Source organism: Hydra vulgaris, chromosome 01 (assembly GCF_038396675.1).
Source record: "Hydra vulgaris chromosome 01, alternate assembly HydraT2T_AEP".
In the NCBI taxonomy this organism is placed as follows: Eukaryota; Metazoa; Cnidaria; class Hydrozoa; order Anthoathecata; family Hydridae; genus Hydra; species Hydra vulgaris.
In genome coordinates, this window is record NC_088920.1 from 6879672 (window position 1) to 6905729 (window position 26058).

The window sequence follows — 26058 nt, forward strand, 5'->3', positions numbered from 1 at the left end:
ATAAAAGTTGTGTCACTCTAATATAACACTTAGGACCATAGAAGTTGTTTCCAATTGTTTTTAAAATCAAAATGACCGTGGTACATAGCTTTTTTTAACTTTTCTTGGCTATTTTAAAGGACTAAAATAGTAGTCGGAAATAGGGGCTACTATGGTCTGCATAAGAATGGGGGCAACCAACCATTAGAGATATTTCAGGAAAATAAACTATAGTTGGTTGCCTTATTTAACTATGCATCAAAAGTGGGAGGAGCAATAAGTCTACCATCATTTTTCGGCGCTGAAATCACAATTTTAAAATAATATCAGCTTTTATTTCTTTATTATTTTAATTGTCATTTTTTTACCAAGTAATAATATAGTGAAACAATAAATATAAAGTTCTATTTTTTCAATTGAAAAAGAAAAAACACACACATTAGGTGTGTGTGTTTTATTACACACACATTACGTTATTCTACTTCCTCCAAAATGTTTAGCAGCTGCCAAAAGTTTATCGCTATGCTCTGAATGTCCTTCACTTCTTTTATATCTAGACCAGATTGGTTTAAACTTGGCATGTAATGATTCACCACATTGTTCAGCATATCTTTCAAACCGCATCTATGATACTTGACAAATGAAACTACATGGCACAAAGTAATATGAATTTTCCAAGTCAAACTTAGTTTTTTACCGAAGAATAAAGCCAGCTCTTGTGTAGAGATAAACGAGTTCTTTAACTTGGATATAGATTCTTCATTTCCAGTTTCTAAAGTGTTACCAAAGCACGCATCTTTAACAGATCTGAAGTTTTTAAGACATTCAACAAAGGGAGTTAGATGATAATTAGTGTTTTTAATGGCAAGCTCTAATTCATTAAGATTTTTAATGATAGCATTTGAGATGCTGCCATCCCAACCTCGACTTTGGTAACCTCTTTGAACAAAATTTTTAAATTTCAACTACTCATCAAAACCAGGCCATAAATCTAATAAAAGAGTTCCTAGTAATGAATCAAATACTATCATAAGGTGTAGTTCTGGTGGAGCGACAAAGTACTGTATTAAAGTTTTAGGATCTTCTTTTAAGTAGATAACTCTGGGATTTATTACATTCGTACAATCTTTCATAAGGGCCTTATTGAATCCAGTCTTAGCATATTTGGAGTACCAATAATCCAGGCTTTCAAGAGATCTCAATTTTCCTGACTCTGTTGTTGAGAGCCCCTCGTACCAAAGACATGCTCTCAAACCAGCATGAGATGATAAACCAAATACTGAATTAGCACATTTTAAATCAAAGGCTATATTGAGCTGAACATTCTGCAAGTTTAGTTTTTCCAGAATAAGTTGTAAATTATAATTTGATTCTGGAACATTTTCTGTGATTCCAAGTATCTGGCATCTTTGAACTCCACTGTTTAGAAACTTCCAGAGTTTACATTATTATCTTCAGGATCAAATATATTTACAATAACTTTCAAGAATGAACCCCCTGAGTCTAAAGAAATACAGACAAAAGTACTAAATGGATCCATTTTCCGCTGTTCAATTATGTTTAAAATGAAATTTGATGTTTCTTGGACAAATACAAAATCTCTACGAAGAACAGATTCATTTGGTCCCAAGAACTCAATGTAAATAACAATTATTATTTTAAATATTTTTCTTTGGTATTTTGTAATTAGTCAATACTTATATAATACATTACCTTTTCAAATTCATAAAATTTTGAGATGGATTCTTTGATTTCATTTAGTTTTTCAAAGATATTTGATTCAATGGATGATCTTTTATCCATAACTTTTCATAGAACTGCTATCATATCTTTTGCTTTATTTAGTGAGAGTTCTAAAACAGTTTGCAATTCTTGTACAATTTAAACAGATAATTGTCTGATAGATCGCCTATCAGTTTTATTTTCAGTCGTACCAACCTTTATAGTTAGTGGTTTTCCACTTTTTGATATAAAAAAGTTGGATCCATATGCTATTTTGTCAGTTTCCATTTTTCTCTTAAGTATTCCTGTTGCAACTTTTTCAGCTTAAAGATAACCAAGATCAAAAGCTAAACTTATGAGAAACAGCTGTTTCTATCCCACACTGATGTGGTAACCCTGCTCCAATGCTAGAGAAATATGCAGTCAGAACATAAAATCCTTTTAGTTTTGATTTCTGTTTCTGTTTTCAAATTTATTTTAAACATTCATCCTCCCAGTCTTTTTTGTCCAATCAATCTTGAAAATATAATTTATATAAATATTAATGCATTTGTTTAAACATATAATTTCAAAATTAACTCGTTAAACTAATTTGATGTTCCATTATTCTTAAAAACTAATACTATTCCAAAAAACTTTGTTATAAATAAAAATTTAATTTAAAAAAATAGAAACAGAATAAAAATTCTAAGATTAATTATTAGTATTACAAATATACCTCCATTGCATAACTTTATATAAAAAAAAAAAAATTAAATAAATATTATCTTTACCTTGGATATCTTTTCTCCCCAAGCCTTTCTTGGGTTTTTTCCAGTCTTGAGCAAATTCAGATTTCTACAACAACTTGAACATATATTTGTTGGAAAATCTTTTATTAGTTTCGAATATCCATGAAACACATATGATTTCATCAACTCTTTCACTGTGCTGTTTACATATTGTAGAGATTTTGAATTTATTCCGTATTGCTCCCAACAACACCAACAAACTTGTTGTAGACACACTGATGAAGTTGACATTATAAATATATAAAGTAGATATTTTTTATATCTAAAAATTCCTTTTCAATCAAATAAGGATAGCATTTTATATAAAGCTAAGGATTATATAAAGATAATCATGCATTGCATGTAATATATAGCATATGTATAATGTATTATATATACTAAAATAAAAAACATAAAATAGTCAAGTAAAAAACAAGTCATTTATAAGAAAAGAATATTAAAAAATACATATGAGATAATAAAAAAATAGAAATTTGCAGCAGCTTAAGAACGATATCTTTCTCAATCTTTGATCTATTACATTTTTTGATCTTTCTTATCTTAGTTTTAATTAACATAAAGCGTAAATACTCTTTCAAAAATCAACCTTTTTTCAGAACACTTTGTACAAAGTGGCGCAAAGTATTAATATTTTAAAATGGCGCAAATAATGAACTTCAAAAATGGCCAGAAATTGAGTGTAATTGTCATATATTAAAATTTATATTGAATTTTTTGTCTGTTTTATAGTCAAAATGATTTTTTTTTCTTACTTTTTTCATTAGATTTAAATAAAATCTTTCATGTTGTGTAAAAAATAAATAATTATACAAAAAAAAATTAAAATCTAAAAAAATAGTTAAAAATAGAAAAAATCAATTAAAAAATTCAAAAAATCTATGTGCCACGGTCATTTTGATTTTAAAAACAATTAGAAACAACTTTTATGGTCCTAAGTGTTACATTAAACCATAATTTGTTTGAGTGACACTACTTTTATCCTGGCGGTCAAATTTAGGAACAGTGCTATCATCTATTTAAATATGGAACCAATTAAAAAATTTTTGGTCCTAAAAATGGACGAAGAAAAATTTCTGTTGATGCGCAACTAAAAGTAGTTTAGTTTTTTGTTGTTTTCAAACTTGGACGCGTTTTACAAATGGGCTCCTCATAATGAAATCAAACGAATGAAATATGAGTTTGAATTAAACATTAAAGCTATTTTTTTATAAATATTTTATACAACAGACATAATTTTTTTTAGTTTGATTTTAACTTTGATTTTATACATTAATTTATGAAACTGAAATTTATGTGAAGATGAATTAAACCGCAATCTTTTAATGAAATGGAAAGGTCATACTATTAAACACCATTTTGTTGGTTCCTTAAACAAAACATATTATATTATTATAACAAACATATTATTTTTGGCATTAAATTTTAATAAATGGGCTCCTCAGTTTCTATAAATTACACAAATAGAGTTTGTTATTGTTTTTTGTTTATTAATATTCTTTACAATGCTTACATAATCTTTTTTTCATGCATAAGTTCGACATCACTTGAGCCATAAAACTTTTTAAGCAAATCTTCTACATATTTTTGTAAGACTTCATACAAGTAGCTTATAATCCTTTTTTGTTAAAAATCTTAGCATCTCTAAATCTCTAACTTGAGAACTTTTTGAGAGATTTTTGTTAAAAATCTTAGCATAGTAATCTCTGACTTGAGAACTTGTACAATAGTTCTTTTGTTGAACGGAGAAGTTGCTCTTTTATCAAGCTTATAATTTCATCAAAGTTTTTTGATAAAATTATAAGCTTTCTTTTAATTTTTTTTAATTTCAGCCTTCTTTTAATTTTTTTTTTTTTTTTTTTCAATTTGTTTCTTAACACATTTTTGAGGAAATATTGAGGCCTTTTATTGTGTTTTGATGTTTTTGATGTCAGGTTAATCTTATAATATCTTTGATACCTTATGATAACCTCCTATGAATTTATGATAACCTCCTATAAACGTTATGATTACCTCCTATTAATCATATGATAAACTCCTATTAATCTTATGATTACCTTCTATGAACCTTATAGTAACCTATTAATCTTATGATAACCTCCTCTGAACCTTATAGTAACCTATAAATCTTATGATAACCTCCTATTAATCTCATGATTACCTTCTATGAACCTTATGATTTTCTCCTATGAATCTTATGATAGTCTTTGATAGTTTCGTGTTAAAGTTTTTGAAGTTGTTGTTTATCGTTTTTTTTTTAATTTTGCTAACAATTAGCTTAAGTTATTAAATTTTTATTAAGAAATTCTAATATTTTTTTAAGAAATTTCCAAGAAATTTCAGTAAGAAAAGTGTTTTTTTAACTAATAATCAGTTATATTTAAAAAGTTTTTGAACCAACAACTTTATGTTTAAGTAGCAAATGATAACAAATAAAAATGTTTGTAAAATATGATAAAATTAACTCAAAATATAATTTTGGTTTAAAATATCTTCAATCTTCATAACTACCAATAAAAATCAATTTCATAAAATTTAATTTAATTCATATTAATTACAGGAATTTTTTGTTAAGAAATTTCAGAACTTTATTCGTAATGAAATTACTAATAATAAATAAAATATAAAAATAAAATAAAATACTAATAATAGTACTTTTAGTTTTATGAGTTTTATGTCAAGTTTAATGTAATAAATCTTTTACATTTGCATAAAATTATAGTAATAATGATCATCATCGTCATGATCATGAACATTAGCAAAATCATGATCATGACATTACTAGAAATTGTTTTGTTTTATTTAGATTTGTTGAGGATGTCGGCTGAACTAAAAAAATATTATCTTAAATATTATGGGAAAATTGGTGAACTTCAACAATTATCAAAAGCATCTGCAAATGTTGATCTGATACAAAAATTTGTTGATCTATGTGTTGTTAATGCAGCAAATGCTCAAATGGATGCTGTTTTTAGTGTTGAACGAAAAGATTTTCTTGAAAAGCAAATGAATTATACACCAATTCCATATAGTGAAATATTTACAAAAGAAGAATCAGTAATATTAATATCTGGAATAGCTGGTATTGGAAAAACATGGTTGCTTAGAAAATGTTTGCTCGATTGGTCAAATTGTTTAATTTGGAAAAATGTTGAACTTTTGTTTTATTTGGAATGTAGGATGCTTAATCAACATCAAAATATTTCTAATATTAATGAATTGCTAAATGTTTTCTACAAAGATATTGTTAATGACATTAACATTAGTAATCATACTGCACTGTTTATAATTGATGGATTAGATGAATTTAAATATATGAATGAGTTATTAAATTCAAGTTTAACTTGTAAGTATCCTATTGTTAATGCTTTAAAAGAAGTTCAAAAATACAAATATGTTATTGCTGGTAGAGTTTATGCAATTGATCGGTATCAAAGTATATCTACAGAGCATAGTGATAAATTAATCATTCAAATAATGGGGTTTAATGAAAATGGAATAAATGATTATGTAGAAAATAATGTTAAAGAAGAAAAAAAAGAAGTTGTAAGAGCAACTTTAAAGAGGTCTCCATTTGCAAAAGCAATGGCATCTGTTCCGTTTTATTTATCTTGCATTAGTAAAATTATCAGTGATTCAAACAAAATATATGCAACATCTTTCTTAACAATGACAGATTTGTATGGAAATATTTTTTTATATTTTTTACGAGAACACATAATTAAAAACAATAAATTGGTTTATGAGATAATGGAAGATAGTTCCAACAAAAAATATATTTTGATTATTTGCAAAGTTGCATATAAATTGTTTGTTGAAAATAAAATAATTTTTTCCAAAGAAGAAGTTCAAGCATTTTATAGTGACTTTTATAAAAATTAAGGTAATTTTTTTGGATTTATAGAAAAGATTGAAACTGATCTTGGTTGTTATTATCAATTTGCACATTTGACTGTAATGGAGTTTTGTGCATCTGTATATGCATATAATTGTTTAAGTAGTAAAGAGATTATGGCCAATGAGAGGCTGAAGAGTTGCTTATCAATGATTTGTGGATTAGCCAATAAAAACCAAAACAGTTTATTAAAGTTTCTTGTTAACCTGAATGAATCTTGGTTTTCAAGTTTTAGTAAGTCATTTTAGATAAACACACTGGTTCAATAAGATATAAATAATATAGACATTTTTATCTTATTTTTAACAAATTATTTTGTTAGTGCAATATATTTATTTTTATATGTGTGTTTGTGTTTGTGTGTATTTGTATTAGGTAAGGTTTCAACATGTTATTTATGTTAATTCAATTCATTTTTCATTATAAAAGTTAAGAAACAGCTAAAATTTTGCATTCATTGACTTTTGATTTCCTTGACTTCCATGCAAAAGTTAAGAAACAATTGATTTAGTTCTTTCATTAACTTTCATGCAAGAGTTGAAAATCAACTGAATTTTGATAAAACTTTTTTTGCAAATGATTAAAATATCAACTTTTCAATAAGGTACCTTCATTAACAAAGTACTTGTTAGCATATCTGTTATTATAAAAAGGATTGCAGAGTCTTTTTTAAGACTTATTGTTTATAAAATATAACATATTTTTTGTCAAAATAACTTTTTGTCAAATTTGATTTTTAAAATTACAATATAAATTTATGACATGAGGAGCGCTTTTAAAATCCCTTTAACAAGATAGTTAAATTTTTTTTTCTAGACTTGAAAAGTTTGTGATGAATCCACATAATACTTTGAAAAAGTTGTATATTTACATTAAAAGTGAATATCTTTAAACTTTATGAGAGATTTTTAATACACAAAACACTTTTTGATAGAGTAACTAAATGTTTTTTGTATTTGTTTATAAAACATACATTTTATTGAAATTGTTAAAGAGTATATATTTTTTTATGTTTAATTAAGTGTGTTTTATAAACTTCAATTCAAACAGATGCTATTTACTTAATGTGTGTTTTTTTGATGATAAGTTAAGGACTGGAAAAAACCATCTAATAAACTAAAATTATGACTAAAATTAAGTGCAGTATTTGTTTTTGTTGGGCTTGGAACTGTTTTTAGTTTATTAATTGTGTAAGACTTGTATAACATATACAAGTATAACATAGATTCTGTTCTGCTAAAGCCGATAGATCTAAAGAAGCTTTTTTGTTGTCTTCTATGTTCAGTACTAAAAAGATATAAAATTATTTAAAGTCTTTTAATGAAGATAAATAGGATGATTAAATATTTATGAATCTAATATTTATTAATTGTTTAGAATTGATGTCTTTGCCCCTAAAAATCTTTAGAAATTTTTGGGTTCTTTAGCATTTGGGGTGAAATCCCTATGGTCAAATATGGTCAAAAAATAATTATTTAAAAGTATATCAACCTGGATCTCAAAAGAAACATACTTTCACAGAAGTTTTTAAAACAACACTTGTTTGTAATAAAAATACTAATATTTATATGACTGCTGAGAAATATTTTGTTAAAATTGTTTTTAGAGTATTTTTCACATTATTTTATTTAAATTAAATTTTTTTCTGTTTTCTAAAATCTTTATAAAAATGCCCTTCTCTTAAAACTCAGTTTGGCATTTCTATGGACAATAAAAGGAATTTTACCCCAAAATCTTATGATTTGAACCCAAATATCTTTATAACTTGATGTGATGGTGAAAAATGAGTTGCATATTTGAAACCCACAGTCAACCGAACCCTCACTCCATTGCGAGTCTGGCTATTTGTCAGTCGATGTAGCAGCACTTCGTTGCGAATCAGGCTCTAAGATAGTCGATGTAGCTACTCTCCGCGCATGTTTTACAGTTTAAAAATAAAAATAAAAGCATTCGTTTTTAAAAAATAAAATAAAAACATTCAGAATGTTTTTAAAAACATTCTGAATGTAATTTATAAATCTTTAAATCTTTTAATTTGCTGTATTGTGGTTTAATTTATTCCCGTTATTAAATTAATGCGTTTTAACATAATCTATCCTTATTTTTGTCATTTTTTACCACAAGTTTGTTTCCTTAGCTGTTAACTATATATATATATATATATATATATATATATATATATATATATATATATATATATATATATATATATATATATATATATATATATATATATATATAATATTTTTTATGAAGGCGGGTTTAATGTAATTATTATTTGAGCTCACTTGCTTTTATATTTTTTTAGGAGAAACTTATTTTCGTGCCTACATTTAAAAATCAATTCCAATTTATTGTTCAATAAACATTCTTGGTTTGCATGTGTAATAACTTCAAATTTTTCTTGTAGGCATAGTATGCATTTTTTGGAAATATTGTTATATGCAAGTGCTGTTTTAAGGATGGACCAATTTAGTATAAAATCATCAATATTTTCATCTTTTAATTCCAATATATATTTTGACAGCATGGTGTCTTTTGAATACTTTTTGTTTTTAAAAGATTGCTCAGGATTGGCAAAACGTTCTTTCCATTCATCCTCTGTTATGCCAATATTTTGTTTATCAGGTACATTCTTACAGTCCAAACTTACAGTGTGATACTATATGGCACATGTCTAAAATAAAAAATTCTAAAATAACATAAAAAAAGATCTTTTAACAACTTTCTTAAAAATTTCTGATGTATCAGACTAATTTATTTAAAACAATTAACAATAGTGTACACAATTGGTGCTATTTAGGATGAAAGTATAATACTTGGTAGACATGTTGATGAAGTTAAATCATTTATTTTAAGGCTCAGACAAGCCTTCAAAATCACACACATGGTCCATGAAAATTAGCACCTGTCCATAGCAACACAATTTTCTTAAAATTTCTATGCCTATGCACAGTGGAACAGAGTGTGCCAAAATACCAAAAAATAAATGCAGCATTGCACCATGAAAATTTGTCATAATGGTGAAGACATGATCATTAAAGGAAATATCTAGACAAAAAAACATTAAATATTAATTTAAGTGTAATTATATGCAGTTATTTACAGGTTAATTTGACATGTGTTCCAAAACGCTATTTTGCATTTTTTATTTATCAACTTGTGATGTGATGCTACTATTGTTTTAAATTAACTTTATTGACTTTCATTTCAAAATATATTATTTTAGTTGCAATATTTACAATATTTTTTACAATATATTATTTTAGTTACAATAGTTACAATATTTTTTTCGCTCAGACTTTTAAAAAAAATTTAGCGTAAGTGTAATCATTAGTTTTTATGCATCAAAAACAGACAGTTTTCAATATTTTTTTGCTAATAACCTTTACTATTAGGTATTATACTATCAGATAAACTATCCTCCAATATCCTCCAAAACATTCGACTATGTAAATCTCATGCTAAATGTATGTAAATAGCCATGCATCATAAATATTTTGCTACTTTTTGCAATAAAAAAAGTTATAACATAAGATTGGTCTTCGGTTAATAATCAGTTGATGAGAAATACTGAACATAGAAAAAAGATGTTTAGTACACAAAGAATGCCTACAAAATCTTTTACTACTGTTATTATATATAAGTTCTGTAAATATAAATATAAAAAAGTTATTTTTATGACAAATACATGCGTTGAAAAGTAGTATTTTTGATGTTTACACTGATAAAAGTTGTCTTGTCCATTAAAAATATTTCGAATTTTTCACCAAAATCTAATTTTTTTAATATATTTTTTTATATTATATAATTACGTGTTTATTACTTTATTTATGTATTTTATAAATATAATATAAATATAATTATATTAATAAAAAAAACTACGAAAATAATTTTTGCACAAAAAACTAGATTTTGTCCCACTGTGCTATGGAGCTCTGTCCATAGCAACAAATTTTTTTTTTTTAAATCTTATAAATTCTACACTAACGCAGAGCTCAATATAAATGAAGCAAAAAGTGCAAAAACACTATATGGGAAAAAGTTAACTGATAAAAAGTTACAGGGCCTTAAAAGGTTATTAATACAGGGGGTAAAATTGTACAAAGTAGAGCATGCAAAAATAGGTTACAATTATTTTTAAAGAGAATGACAATGTACAAAGTTTTGCAAGAATTTTATTTGTTTAAAATATAAAATTAGTTTTTAAAGTAGTATAATCGAATCTAAATAAATCTACTTTCAAAAAATTAATGTTTAGCAAACACCATACCGTCTATACAAGATGCTTTACAACAGCATCTCTAGAGCTGTTAACCAGGCTTTATATTACTGGACGCTATCATTGTAAAAGAATCCATAATTGGTTAATCCATGTGAGTAGGGTTAGATTATGACAGACAATATTTACTAAATTATTTAGAAGATAATTTTGAAAGCTTCCAAAATGCGCAGTTAACTTTTAATATCTTTTGGAAACAGCAGCAGTGCGATGCACAATTTGCGATTACGTAATTACATTGTTATTACGTTTTATTATAGAGTAATGTGTACAATAAATATTATAAAATATATATAAAATATAAATAGTAAAATTTAACTTTAGCTAATGGCCTAATAGTATAGATATATGTGTGAGCTTAAGTCTTATTGTATTGAACATCTTAAGAATTTTTTTCTTAAAATTAAAAAGAAAACAAAGAATAATAAAAAAATACCTATTGTTGTGAGAACCAAACACTCAATCAACTTCTATGTATGTACAGAAGCCCTTCCAGCCCACTAAATTAGTATCATGTCAGATTGCTGATTAAGTGCAGATAACTGATCTAAATGCTTTTATATTTGTGTCTCCTTGTATATATACATGCATGCATAAAAATATACAAGGAAGCGCCATTATTTATACACATATAAATAAATATATACATCAAAATAGAAGCTTTTATCCCATTATCCAATAACATTGTGCAAAGTAGACTACCAATATTCAGGTTAATACTAAATATTCTTTTTGTAAATACATTATTTTAAATATTGTTTAAAATTTATTTTTACGAAAAAAAGGTGAGATTTAAGCTAAATCGCAGTTGTTATGGCAGTGGTCAGGTGAACTTAATTATGCAAGTAGACAAGAAGTATTTAGGTTAACACTATCTAAGTTTAAACTTACCTTTACATAAGCAGTATAACATTAGGCTGCACTAGGCCGCACATGTGATCTACTTTAAATTACAATATCATATATAGACAAAAATTTTCAACCAAAATTTCTGAGCTCAGCTGAGTGCAGTAGGTGCTAGGCTTTTTATTATAAATGATATCCAATCATAGATTTTGCTTTAAAAAACAAAAGATGGCGCATGAAAAACGGTTTTAATCATTTAAATCTTGTTCACATCTCTTTTAAATAGCACTTTTAATGTTGTTGTGTTATGAAACATTTATAAACAAGGATGGGAACAAATAAGGGTTTAGAGGCTAAGAACTAATAAGCCCTAAAGTCTTTTCTATTAATAATGCCCATTTTATATCAAACACAAAAAAATAACAGAATATGGTTTACTAAAGAAATATGGGTTCTTTTACGAGATGTTGGTCTGGAGACTTGGTTTTAGTCTTAAAAGTCTGGAGTATTGGTCTTGGAACTTTACTCTTACATGAAGTACTTAAAAAGAATACGTAAATATGTAAACTTTACTTTAATTTTTTTTTTTTTTTTTGTAACTATGATGTGTGGCTACTATACATTTAAATTGTTTATTTTAGATTTGGGTAAGCGAGGCACAAAAAAACTTTTTTTTTTACAAATAATTTCAAAATTTTTATATTTTAGTTTTTATATATAAAACTTTTAATTTGCATTTTTTTAAATACATTTTAATAATAGGTTTAGTACCACCTAATTGTCTTATAAGGCATTTTTATCATTTGTCTTTAAAAATCCATTATTTTGCAAAATATTGTGATATAATCTCGTAACTTTGCAGATATGTCATTACACACTCTGCAAGGAAATAATAACAATTTTTTTGTGCTGCTCCTAATGTGACTAAAAATAACAATGAAGTTGAAAATGTTTTTACTAACCATTTTACCCTAAAACTATTGTATCAGATTGTAAACAACGATTTCACCAGTATTCAGCATTGAAAATGATTTAAATGAACAGAAAAAAATATTACTTTTAATTTGTTTACTTTGTTATTCTGCATAGTTTAAAAAAAAAAGTTTTCAATAATGATTTTTTTTAGTTTGGCTTTCAGCAGCATACTGCTGTTTTTTTTTATTTTCTGTTTATTTTCGCATTTATGATCTCAATTTTTTGCTTTAACAAAGCAGAAGGAAATATTTTTCTTAAATTCTGTCACCTTCTTTTCCAAATTCGTTTAGGCATGTTTTGACAATAGTTTTTCTTTTTTGCAGATCTGCACAAGGCCAGCCAGTACTTGTACACTGCTCAATTTTGACAACAAATAAATCTTTATCTTTTAGTAATATTGCAGTTCTTTTGCAATCAAACTCTGTTATTTCATCTTCTTTAGCATTGATTTTCTCAATGCTTTCTTATTTTTTGCACAACTTTACCTTCTTCCTCTTTAATTACAGCCTGTTTGCTGGCTTTTTTATATATGTTTTTGGCATCATAGTAATTCAGTTTTGGGCCTCAAAAAAAATTGTTTGATCAGACAGAAAATTGGATCTTTTTTTTTTATAAGGACATAAAAATTCTATAAATAAATTTCACCTATCTTATAAAATAATATTATATTATAAACATATATCTAATCGAAGAATTAATTTGTGTTAAATTGACTTGGTTTTTATGTTACAAGTAAATTGCCTTAAAATGTGCATACTTGTTGTTTTTTTTTTTGAATACATCAGAGTGTTTTTTTTTTTTACTTTTTTAAGTCTTTGTTATTTATTTGCATAATTTTTGTTGAGGATTTTACTTTCGATTGTTTTTACTTTTAAATAATATATGTATAATTTTTGTTTGAGTTTTGAAGATTTTCTTATACTGTTTGTAATCCATGGTGATTTTACATTTTTGTTTTTATGAAAAAATTTAGATCCTGCATTTTTTTTATATATCTATTGCTTTAAACTGACTTTATGATAAATACTCTAGAATGTGGGGTAAGCCCAATTATACATTTAAAAATCTTTGTATAAAACAATTGTTACCACATATAATAATATTTCATCTTTTAGATATATTTTCTTTCTATTGGTTTATAAATCGTTTCAAAAGACAAAGAAATAACTTGACTGAACATTTTTTTTAATGTATTGTTTGTAAACTATTTTACTTTTATTGATTTCTGTTATTTTTTTCTTATTGAGTTATGATTTAAGTTTATACTGTTGATTTATGTGACTTCTATTGATAAATGATTGTTATATTTTTTCTTGCATAATTTAATGCTCATTTGATCCCTTTAGCTGGCGTGTTTTGCTTGTGAGTATAAAATTGATTTTATTAATTTACAAAACTGTTTTAAATCATTCTTAGATTTTTTTTATTTTTATCGTTTTGTCTGAGTCTGTTTGTGTGATCTAGGCTTTTTTTATTCTACCACACTTTCATGTTTTCTAAAAATTATCATCATAGTTGGTGCTGTTTTATTTCTCTCTGTTTTATTTTCTTTTGTTTTCTTTGTGTTTCTATTTTTTTTTATTTGTCCTAGCCTTTAAATAACGTCTTTGGGAGTTAAGACTTCACCAGTTCTTTCATTAGTTTATGTTACTATAGTTTAAGTTTTTTTTCTGAGGGTTGTGTTACTGAATTTATCACTTCATTCCTCGTCAGCATTCTTGGCAAATCATTCTTGAATAAATCAAGGTGTGTCAGTCCCTCTGCACTACTTTTTGTAGGCTGTTTTGCTTCCTTTTTTATAGGTTAACCAAAAGATTTTGGATATTCTTTTGGTCAGCCTATGCTTCCATTGCCTGCTAAATGAAACAAGCCAGGTCCTGGCCAAAAATTTACTTTTAAACTTATGTCTTTTTTTTGTTAATCTGTTTGCAGAACTGCGAAATGATATGTCGAAAGTTGAGCCAGATTTTGGCTCTCCTTGTAACATATTATGAATTTTTTCTTATGTTGTATATTTACCTTTGCAATTGATTAGATGCCCTTACCAAAGATTGTTCTTCTTTAATCAAAAAATAACTGAAGTAAATTTTAGTTTTCATTGATCAGACAGAAAATTAGTTCTTTTGTACTTCTTTGTAACCAAAACAAACTAATCTTGGTGTTCTTAGGTTATCTTGACAACCAAACTTGCATAGATTAGGGTTAAAACAGTGGCCAAGTGAACTTACCCAGTAAACACAGATTTGTTCAGAGTTGGTCAATATTTAGTTAAAATCAGTCGAAAAATAAATGAAACATTTCGGACCTATTATTGACTGAAAATCGACTCTTGATTTGAAATGCATGTTTCAAACTTTTTATATATACGTTTTACAATATTGACTAGTATAAGTCGCTATTCTAAATGTTTGGTCGACGTTTAATAAACGTTTATTATATTATAATAAAGTAATATAGCCATTGGTCAGAAGACTAACATAACAGCTTAAGTCATGCGGTTTATATAGGCATAATTAAAACGAAATGAAAAACATATTAAAAATTTTTTTTCATTGACCTAATAAATAGATTAGACTTTAAGATTAACGTTTTTAAGATTAACTTCCTTACAACAACTGAAAGCAAAACGACTTAGAAATAAATAATAAACGAATGTCGATTGCACCATTTTAATTCATGGAAGTTAAAAAGCTCTTATCGCAACAATCTTTTGTACTAAATGCCAACATATCAATGGACTCCGATGTTTTAGAAATTATTGATGGCGACATTGACACTGTTAAAAAAAATGAGTTGCTGGTCTCTTATTATGAAAGTCCTGCTGCAAGAACTTTTTTCATAAGTTTTATAAGCAGTTAAAATTCATTTTGTAAAAGCTAGTATGGTTGTGTAACAGGTATTCATCTTTGTAATAATCAAGAAGTTTAATAATTAAATATTTATTTTTTTATTTTAAATACATTTTAGCCTAATTTAGTTGCATTACATTGCTAGAGAAAATTGGTGGAACTGAGCTGGTAAAAACCATTGCATATGTTATGTCGCGACGTTACTAATTTTTGTCAAAAATAAACAAGGATGGTACAGGAAATTTTGGAAACTTCCATTTCGAAAATCCTCTATATATAAAGTTGTTCTGTGTAATTCCAATTTTGATTTATGAATGTACATCTAAAATGCTAACTATTTCACCCTAGTTTTTTGCGGTTACAAATCAGGTAACGAAATCAGACGATCAAAATACGAACATGGAAGATGATGTTGCACAAAAACAGGGGTACGACAATCAAGCGGTAGACGAAGGTTTTTGATGATGCTTAAACCTGAGAAAACAGTGATCCAAAATATGTTTATGAGTTTATTAATTTAATTAGTAATCTTTGACTTAATCTTAAATTAAACTTATTTTCTGCTGAGATTAGATTTAAAAAATATTTGATAGAAATTGTTACTACAAAATTTCTACTGCAAAAAGCTTGATCATTTTTTTTTTTTAATTATTAAGCATGAACGAGCACGAACATTTTTTCTCTAAATCCTCACTATAGAAAAAAGTTTATAACTTTATATAAAGTTTTACAATATAAAAGTAAACTATAAGTAGTATAGTATAAAAGTTTATAAACATATTATAATAGTTATAAAAAATAAGACCAGGTCTTTTATAACTATATCTCATTTAAAAATTTCATTTTTTTAATTATATCTTATTTATAAATTTAATCACTTTTATAATTATATCTTTTTTATAAATTTCAAGATTTCGAATAATAATCCTATAATAGTCGTCTAAAATACGTTTGAATATCGATGTTTTATGGATGTTTTCTCTTAACGTTAATCTGGATTTTGTTCTAAACGGATAATCGACCAAATCTGAAGTTTTGTCTTAACGTTCTTTTGACGTTTAAAAGATGTTTATGCGTTTACTGGGTAATTATGCAAGTAGACTACAAGTATTCAGGTTAACACCATCTGAATTTTTTTTTTTTTTTTTGTAATATAGTTTTGTAAAAAGTATTTCAAATTTATTTTCACAAGAATAGATAAGATTTAGGCAAAATCACAGTTTTTATTTAAGTTTCTAATCTACATTGCCTGTGGTGCAATAATGTACATTGGCAAAATTTTCGCCCCCCTGCCCCAAACGTGAGGGGAACAAGTTCATGAAGTATTTATTGTACTATTCTTAACTAGACTTATATTCATCGATAAATTTTAAGTTTCATAGTATTATCTATTAGCGTTTAAAAATTATTACCATAAAAAATTTGCAACCCCCTTAAATTGAGGGGGGTTTAAACATTATATGGTCGTAATTTTTGAACGCTAAAATATTTTAAAATGAAATCTAAAATTTATCGATGAATATAAGTCTAGTTAAGAATAGTACAAAAATACTTTATCAACTTGTTGCTCTCACGTTTGGGGCAGGGAGGGCGAAAATTTTGGGGCTTTTTTGTTCCCAGCCTCCAATCATTGCAATTTTTTGCAAACCCTCATTATTTGACATAAGTATAAACATATAAATGTTTGGAGTTTGCTCCATGTCGGGAAGTCTCGAACACCTAAAAATTCTTTCTACGCCTATGCTTTTGTACATATAATTAAAACATTTTTATTTATATTTTAAAATATTTTTTTTGTTCATTTTTTTTTTTAATATATTAGTAATTCCTCCTATTTGCCTTTAAAATGGATGACAGTGTGAGATTATTTAATCTTGAAAGTTCAAAAGATATAGCGGAATTTATTAGTCAAACAAAATCTAGTCTAAAAATCTATTAGTCTAACAAAATACTATATTTTCTCAACCTTTTGTTAGAGAAATGTTTTCTTAAAGAGATATTCTCATGAATTAGTGATGTCTTAAACTTATTTCAAGAAGTTCAAAAAATTAGTGTTACCAAAAGAATTCAGTGATATTTTACACCGTTTTAGAACAATCCCAAGATAACATAAGAAATGAAAATAAAAGAAAAAAATGCCAGACATTCACAAAATAAACGATTAACAAGGTATAATGTCATCCACCTAATTGTTTGACACATAAAAATCTATTTCGGAAATTGCGTAAAAACTGTAGCAGGTTTTGACGTTCAAAAAGATATGTTCGAACATGATGATTAACATATTAAATTAATATTATATAAATGTTACACTTCTTTTCAAAGAATTCAGAAACTTTTTTTTCAATTTTTTTATTATATAATTAGCTTTTTAAAATAGTCACTCGAAGTTTATGTCAATTTGATAAATGCGCCTTTTATTTAAAGTAGCAGTTGTGATGGAATTTTTAGTTATTGTAAATATTTCATATTTGTTCAAAGATTATTTAAGCATATTATTAAAAAAACGGTTTTTTTTTTTTTTTTTTTTTTTAAAAAAACTTCGCTTCCAACAAGGCTGCAAGCAGCCACTAATTAAAGTTGGAAGTTACTGTAAGAGAAAAGATGAAGATTGTAGAGCAAGATAACGATTGACGGACGATTTAAAAGATTGCAAATTATATGAATCAGGAAAGCAAGATGAAGGAAGCGAATTCCAAAGAGCTGATGTTCGAGGGAAAAAACTAGACGAATAAGCGTTTTTGGAGCACTTAGGAACAGTCACAGAAAAAGGATGACACTTAATTGAATGACGAGTAACACGAGAATGAATTTTAGTAGATGGCACAAGAGACGCTAGCTCTTTCGAGCAGTGCCCATTATAGTATTTGTAGAAAAGAGGAAGAGAAGCAACATTACGACGATGTGATAATGGTTGAAGGTTGGCTGCAAGAGCAGGTCCAGCTATGTTTACAATGCGTTTTTGCACCTTGTCTAAAAGAGAAAGGGCATCATTAGAAGATCCGCCCCAGATATGGCAACAGTATTCCATACAAGGCCGGATTTGAGATTTATAGAGGTAGAGAATAGAATCCAGAGTAAGAAAGTGGCGAGCTCGATAAAGAGATGCAACCTTAGCAGATGCTAATTTTGCAACCGATTTGATATATGGTTTCCAAGAAAGATTGGAAGTAAGAGTTAATCCTAGAAGATGAAGAGTAGGTGACTCATCGAGTACATCACCGTTCATAAATATAGGAAGATCTAAATTATTGCGATAACGATTGGCTGAAAAAAATTGAGTTTTATCTGAATTAAAGTTCACCAGCCACTGTGAGCCCCATGCTGTAGCAGAAGTGAGATCCTTTTCAAGCTCAAATGCCCCCTCCAAGCAATCAGAGGGTGTTGGTTTCTTATCACGACAAGAATAAATGGTAGTATCATCAGCAAACAATGCCACCTTAGATGTGAGAATATCTGGAAGATCGTTAATGTAAATTAAAAAGAGTATAGGGCCAAGGATAGAACCTTGAGGAACCCCTGAAGTTACAGAATAAGAAGAAGAGTGTTGTCCATCGAGGACAACTTTTATGCTGCGATTAAAAAGGAAGGATTCAATGATCTTAAAGATGTTGCCGGATACACCATAAGAAGAAAGCTTATGGAGAAGACCAGCATGCCAAACTTTATCAAACGCTTTTGAAATGTCAAGAGCGATGGCCTTAACCTCTCCACCTTCATCTAATGCACAATAAAACCTGTCAGTTATTACTGTTAGCAAATCAGCTGTAGAATGAGAAGATCGAAATCCATATTGATGGTCAGAAAGTAAGTTATTAGATTCAAGATGAGAAATTAAGTGTTTGTTAATTAAAGATTCAAAAGCCTTGTTTATGATAGGAAGAACACTTATGGGACGGTAGTTAGACGAATCAGATCGCTCCCCAGAATTTTTGAAGATAGGGATAACAGATGCGGCTTTCCAGCAGGCTGGAAAACAAGACTCTGATAAGCACTTGTTGAATAGTTTTGAGAGTATAGACGACAGCTCTGGAGAACACTTCTGCAAGACAATAACAGGTATGTTGTCTGGGCCACAAGCTGTAGAAGAGTCTAGACAGGAAATCGCTTTTGATACAGATGCTGAAGTGATATGAATGTCAAGCAATGAATCAACCTGTTTGTTGGCAATATCAGGTAGAACGCAATTAGTGGAATCAAGAGATGATATTGATGAAAAGTTTTTAGCAAACAGTTCGGCTTTGTCTTTAGGTGAGGTGACAAAGTCTGAACCATACAAGAGAGGTGGAATTATAGATTTGCCCTTATTATTGATATTATTAAAGATTCTCCAGAAGTCACGAGAGCCTAATTTTTGAGATGAGATACGAGATTTCATGACCTGAGAATAGCGGGTTTTGGCGTTAGACAAAACCTTTTTACAGTTGTTTCTAGCAGTAATGAAAAGACGTCTGTTTTCTGGAGAATTGTTTTGCTGATAAATATGGAAGTAACGGTTTCGATTGGCAATCGCAGCAGCACAGTGTGAGGAAAACCATGGAGGAGAGTGAGGCTTGACCTGGAATCGTCGAGAGGGAATAAAAGATTCCATGCCAGCCTGAATCCACGAAGTTATATAAGAAGCACATTTGTCGACAGGAAGTTGAAAGATTTCTACCCAAGGGCCATCACGAAGAAAATCACGGAAAGAATCCCAGTCAGCTTTACTGTAGTTGTAAGAGGTTCGATAGTAGGGATATTCAGGTGATGAAGAAGAATGAGATATTAGTTTTAAAGAGATCAAACTGTGATCAGAAGCACCTAAGGGTGAATGTGGAGAAACTGAGCACTGACTAGGATCAGAAACAAGACATAAGTCGAGTAGAGAAGGTAAATGATTAGGGTTGTCAGGAAAGCGAGTTGGAAAGTTGACTATTTGAGTTAGGGATTGAGAAAGGCAAAAGTTGTGGGCTTTAATGCCTGCAGAGTCACTGACACTAGAGCCAAGCCATTCAGAGTGGTGAGCATTAAAGTCACCGACAACAACTATATTAGCTGATGGATAAAGAGAGAGGGCTTGGTCAATATGATCAGAAATAACATCAAAAAGTGTACAGTCTTGAGATGAAGGAGATCGATATAGAACAAAGAGAAAGGCAATAGCGTGAAGTGGTGCTAAACGAAAGCACATGAAAGAATAGTCTGTGGATTCAAACCTAGTTTCACGACAAACAGGTGAATTCTTACGAATGTAAATGCCCAGGCCAAGCATGTGGTTATTGGAGTCTTTACGAATCAGAGGAAGATAACCATCAACACTAAGATCACAAGATGAGACAGCCGAACTCAAATTAGTCTCACAAAGAGCAAGTAGGTCTGGTGAACTATGCAAGAGATAAGACTCAACAGAAGGAAAGTTACTTCGAAGACCACGAATATTAGTGAATGATAGGTTTAGAGAACTTGGTGATGATGATGGTTTTTTGTGTTTTATAGTTTTTGGTACTTTATTCATTTTTAAATTAGATTGAAGAACTTGACTCAAAGCATAGATAGTACTCAGAACACCGTTTAATAGCCCAAGCAATTGCCTCATTACTACTAATAAACCCTAAGCCGTAACAAAGGGCTCCAAATGTGGCCTCCGCAATGCACACCAAAAGTACAAACAGGGACACCATCCATGCGCAACATGGCACTGTTAATACTTTGATATTTTTCAGCTGTTGATGGAATCAGCCTCTCTGAGAGCTACCACAGAGTTCGGGAAACCTGACTACCAGCCGGCCTCAGAACCATAAAACTGAGTTTTAGAGCTGTACCCTCATAAGGAGATAATAGAATGAGTTGCCTAGTCATAAAAACAGTGACACAAGCAAACCCATGCATTGAGTCAAGAAGATCCAGCATTCAACATCCTAAACTGGAAACAATGTATTAAAAATACATCTGCGCCAGCCTAATAGATGAAGAAGGGGTGCGAGGCTGGTCAACAGATAGAATCTGTTTACCCCTTAAGTCTTTGCCTAGGAGGCCTTCTACAAGACAGTAGCTGGGTGCATTTAACATCTGCCCAAGATGAGTATTTTTATCGAGACACCATCTCTAGCCTTTACTCAACCAAGAGCCCCAAGGCAGGGGGTGTTTTAAATTTACGGTTTAAAACTGATTTAAATTACGGTTACGGTTTAAAACTGATTTAAATAGGAAACATCGAGAAAACAATAAATACAAGTATTTTACATATATATATCGTTTGCTTGAGTTCGTTACGTTTATATAATAAGAAATTTTTTATGAAGTTATTTATAATATATAACTTTATATTCGCTTTATTTATAGGTATTACTAAAGTAACTGATAATAATTTACAAACTGTAAATTCTGCTTTTAAAAAAAAGCGTTTTTACACATTTTTGTGGCTTTTAAATTATCTTAATGACGTCAGACAAAATAACAGTAACCAAATCCATTTTTTAATTTTTTATTTTATTTATTTCACATCAATAAAATTATTAGTTTATGTTCTCCAACGAAAATATATAATTTATTATTTATTTCACATCAATTAAATTAATAGTTTATGTTCTCCAACGAAATTATATAATTTATTATTCGACATATCAAGCTTTTAACGTTATCTAAACCTTATGGTGAAGCCTCAAATTCTTTCATTTCAAATATAATTAAACTAACTACTTTAAACGCTATAAATATACCATAATTAATGTAATAAAACTGAGTAAATAAATATACTATAATTAATGTAATAAAACTGAGTAAAATACATTTCAAAAAATTCATTTCAGAAAATATAAAAAATCTTCGTGAGACCTGGAAAGGCATAATTAGATTAGATTTGGCTCAGTTAACTTATGTATGTTTAATTAATGTTTTGTCAACTCTAAGCAATTTGGAGGTACATTATTGACATTTTCGACATTTATTAGACTATATATTTCATAAAAACGGTTCAACCGTTTTGTTTTATAGAATGATATCGTAACTATCGGTTGCGATAGTTACGATATCATTCTATAAAACAAAACGGTTGATTCAAAATTATTTCGAATATGTGAAAAGATCTTTTTAAAGTTCGATCGTCGAGTTTTAAGTGTATACAACCTAACGTTTTTTTTTTTCCTTAAAAAGTTTTACGGACTAATAGCGTCACCATCGTTTATTAAAACATTCACGGGTAACAAAACTTCCTAAAATTCGTAAGTAATTTATATATAGTAATATATATATTCCTAAGTAAATTCTTCAGTTTTATATTCATTTATTTGTTTTTATTAAAAAAGTTTTTTGTTTTAAAAGTAAATTTATATATTTCTAAAACAATAACTTACGACGACTGTCTTTTCTATAGGATTGATGATAATAAGTATTCTTTTGTTGTGGATATATTAGTTAAATTATATTATAAATATACAAGATTAAGTTGCTAAAATATATAAACCTTTCAATTTAATGTATCATTTTTTATAATATTTTGATTTCTATTTATAAGCATATTCTTTTTAATATAAAATAGCATATAGATACGTGTTTATAATTTTCAAACTGTTTATATATTTAATCGTTATATGTTAATGGAAAGAGTTTAAAATTAATATGAAAATGGTGAAATATTTTATAAAAACGAACGATTTTATATTGTTTCATCTCCATTTGGGTATGAAAATTCTTTATAAGAATATTACAACTTGAAAATAACGCTTTAACGAAATTGAAGTTTTGTATTCGTTAATTCGTTTTTGTTTTTTTTTAACGTATGAAAATATAATATGAGTTTCCTCTTGGAAATCAAATAATTGAGTATAAAAGAGTAAATTTTTCAATTAAAGGGTACATTGAAAATAGATGTAAAAAATTAAATAAATATGTTGAAAAAGAAATCAACCTGCCTTCAAAACGTTAGTGGTGCAAAAAAAAAATGCATATTTATAAACCTTAAAAAATTCTTAAGTTAACACATCATCTCGCCAAAAAAACTCTACACTGCAAAAAAAATTTTATCGTCGCGTGGAAAACATTGTTTTTACAAATTTTTTACTTTAAAAAATGTTTGCCATGCTTTTGTATGCCAAAAACTAGTACATTATGATAAATGTATGTACGTATCTATGTCATACTACTTTTATAACCATACTGAGGTATTATTCAATTGCATTTTCAACCGACTGTTTTTTATCGTTTCTTTTTCGTTCTATATGTTTACAACATTTGTTCAATATGGTACTGTTTTTAATGTAAGTCGACAGTTCGTCTAAGTTAAATATTCTGGCATGAACCTGTGTTTCTTTTGCAAAAAGTTTCAGAGAAATATTTTTTTTATGAAACAGTTGTGAATGAGAAATTATTTTCTTGTTTACGTTAAAATGTTTGTTACATGGATTTATTTTTTACTTTTTAAAACAATTTGTCATTTGATGCGATTTTATGCGTTTTAATGGTAAATTTTAAATTTAATCGATTATTGGTTTATCTAAGGTATGTTTGTTGCTTGTTTTAATATATTATATATATTACATTTCGTAGCTATGCTTTAATGATGAAATAATGTTGACTAAGATGTGTAAATGTCTCTTTATTATGAATCTTTCTAATTTCTTTGTATATCACCATGACAGCCTTTTTTCATAAGTCTTGCGTATTTCTGTTTAGACTTTAATCGCTCAGTATAAATCAAGAAACGCATTTTGTATCACATATTATATTTTATCTTATAAAATTTATAAAAATATATTATTTGGAAGACAGATAAAATGCGAAAATGCGGATATTTTGAACGGGTTAATTATGTGAATAAAGTGCGAAATATTTTTCCTAACTTTTTTTTCTGCACTTTATTCCTGCACTTGACCTGTTGAAAGTTTCAGTATTTCACGAATTCACTATAAATCGTCCATAAAGAAATAAATTCGTCAAAGTTTTTAATCAACGTCGAAATCGAATGAACAAATATTCTTTTCACAAAATTTCTTTTGAAATTTGATTTATAAAAAACATTCTCTTGTTTAAATAAAATGATTTATGTTTTATTAAAACAACCGAACGACGAAATTTTCTTGAAATATATGAATAAAAGAAAGTATTTTTAAGTTATATAAATGAATAATTTTTGTTATGTTATTTTAAATATATTTAATTTATATTTAAATTATTTCGTTTTAAAAATGTGATAAAATGTTTAAATTAACAAAATTAAAAAATTGTCTATATTTTGTTAAAGAATTATTTTAATATTTTTAATTTTCTTTAAAGAATTATAAAATAAATAAAATATAATAAAAGTTTTTCTTAAAATATAATAAAAGTTTTCTTTAAAAAATAATTAAAGTTTCACTATTTTATTATTTTTATATATCATTTTAATTTAATATTTATTTGTGTATATAATATTATTATGTAAAAAATAATCTATTTAATGAAAATAAAAAATATATATGATTTTTTTATTCAATCATTAAATTCATAAAAATTAATAAAATTATATGTATGAATATGTAGAATATTATAATGTATATAATTTTGATTATTATTTTAATAATTTATTTGTTTATTTTTATAATTAATATTTAATTTTACTTTAGATCGTCTAAGAAAAAGTGAAGACCGAAACGATTACCATGATTTATTCATTGAATGTTTTTATGAAAGTCAATCATCATTTACTGATGAAATAAAATCAATTGTTGATGAACGAAAGTGGAGAATTTCGATTAACGATGGAAAAACTTCTTACGAAACTTCTTGCGAAAATTATTTCATAAATCATTACTTAAAATCTGGAAGAAGGTTATCGGAGTTATATGTTAATAAAAATATTTTAAGTGATGAAGAAAAAAAACTTTTAATACAATGTTCAACTAATGTTTGCGTTGTCTACTTTAATCGTCCAATTAATTTCGAAGGATGGAAACCGAAAGATAAGATTGAAGTGTTGTATATATGGATCTCACGTTATTTAATAACAAAAAAAGATTTTGAAGAAAATTTTCTTCCGTGGATTAATCTTTGTGAAGAATTACGTCTTGAACTTCACAACGACATTGATTTTATTGAAATTTATGAATGGATTCGTTGTTCGAATATCAAGGAGTTTGAGATCAAGTACCGTGAAAAATATTTTTGTAACCTCAGAATTGGGGTCAATTACCGTAAATTACCGGTTTAAATATTTTCGTAACCTCGAAGAATTAAAAAACTTTACAACACGATAAAATATTTAATATTTTAAAAATATTTAAAAAAAACAATAGTTATAAATTAATAATGAAATATTTAATGTATTAATTTATTATAAATATGTTTTATAATATAAAAATGTCATAAAATAATTCGTTTTCAAATATATTAATAGTTATAATTATAATATAAATTAATAAATTATTAATTTATTAAATATAACTATTATTATGGTATATAAATTTTTATAATTTTTTTATTGTTATAATTTTTTTTTATTGTTATTATTATTAATAATATTATGCTTTTTAAATTACGGTACATAATTTGTTATTGTTTTTTTTTGTTATATTTTTATTTTATATTATATTTATATTATATTCTCAGTTTTTAGTTATTTTGTTATTAATATATAATTTTTTAAATAATATTGTTTATAAATATTTGTTAAATATTTTATGTATACTTTTATTTTTTATTATGTTTAAGAATTTTTACTAAATATGCAAATTAAATATATTTTTTTTTAATTTTGATATAGTTTCTTTT

At 27.1% G+C, this 26058-nt stretch overlaps 1 protein-coding gene across 1 annotated transcript in view; it reads left to right on the top strand.

Annotated features, from left to right (window-relative positions):
- The window catches only part of LOC136074028 (NACHT, LRR and PYD domains-containing protein 3-like), a 44664-nt gene extending 19166 nt beyond the window's left edge, over nucleotides 1-25498 (top strand). The window contains exons 2-4 of the mRNA XM_065786326.1: nucleotides 5296-6351; nucleotides 6394-6618; nucleotides 24915-25498. Coding sequence (XP_065642398.1) covers nucleotides 5307-6351; nucleotides 6394-6618; nucleotides 24915-25498 — 1854 coding nt within the window. The 5' untranslated portion in view covers nucleotides 5296-5306. The remainder of the gene's footprint in view (nucleotides 1-5295; nucleotides 6352-6393; nucleotides 6619-24914) is intronic.
- The last annotated feature ends 560 nt before the right edge of the window (nucleotides 25499-26058 follow it).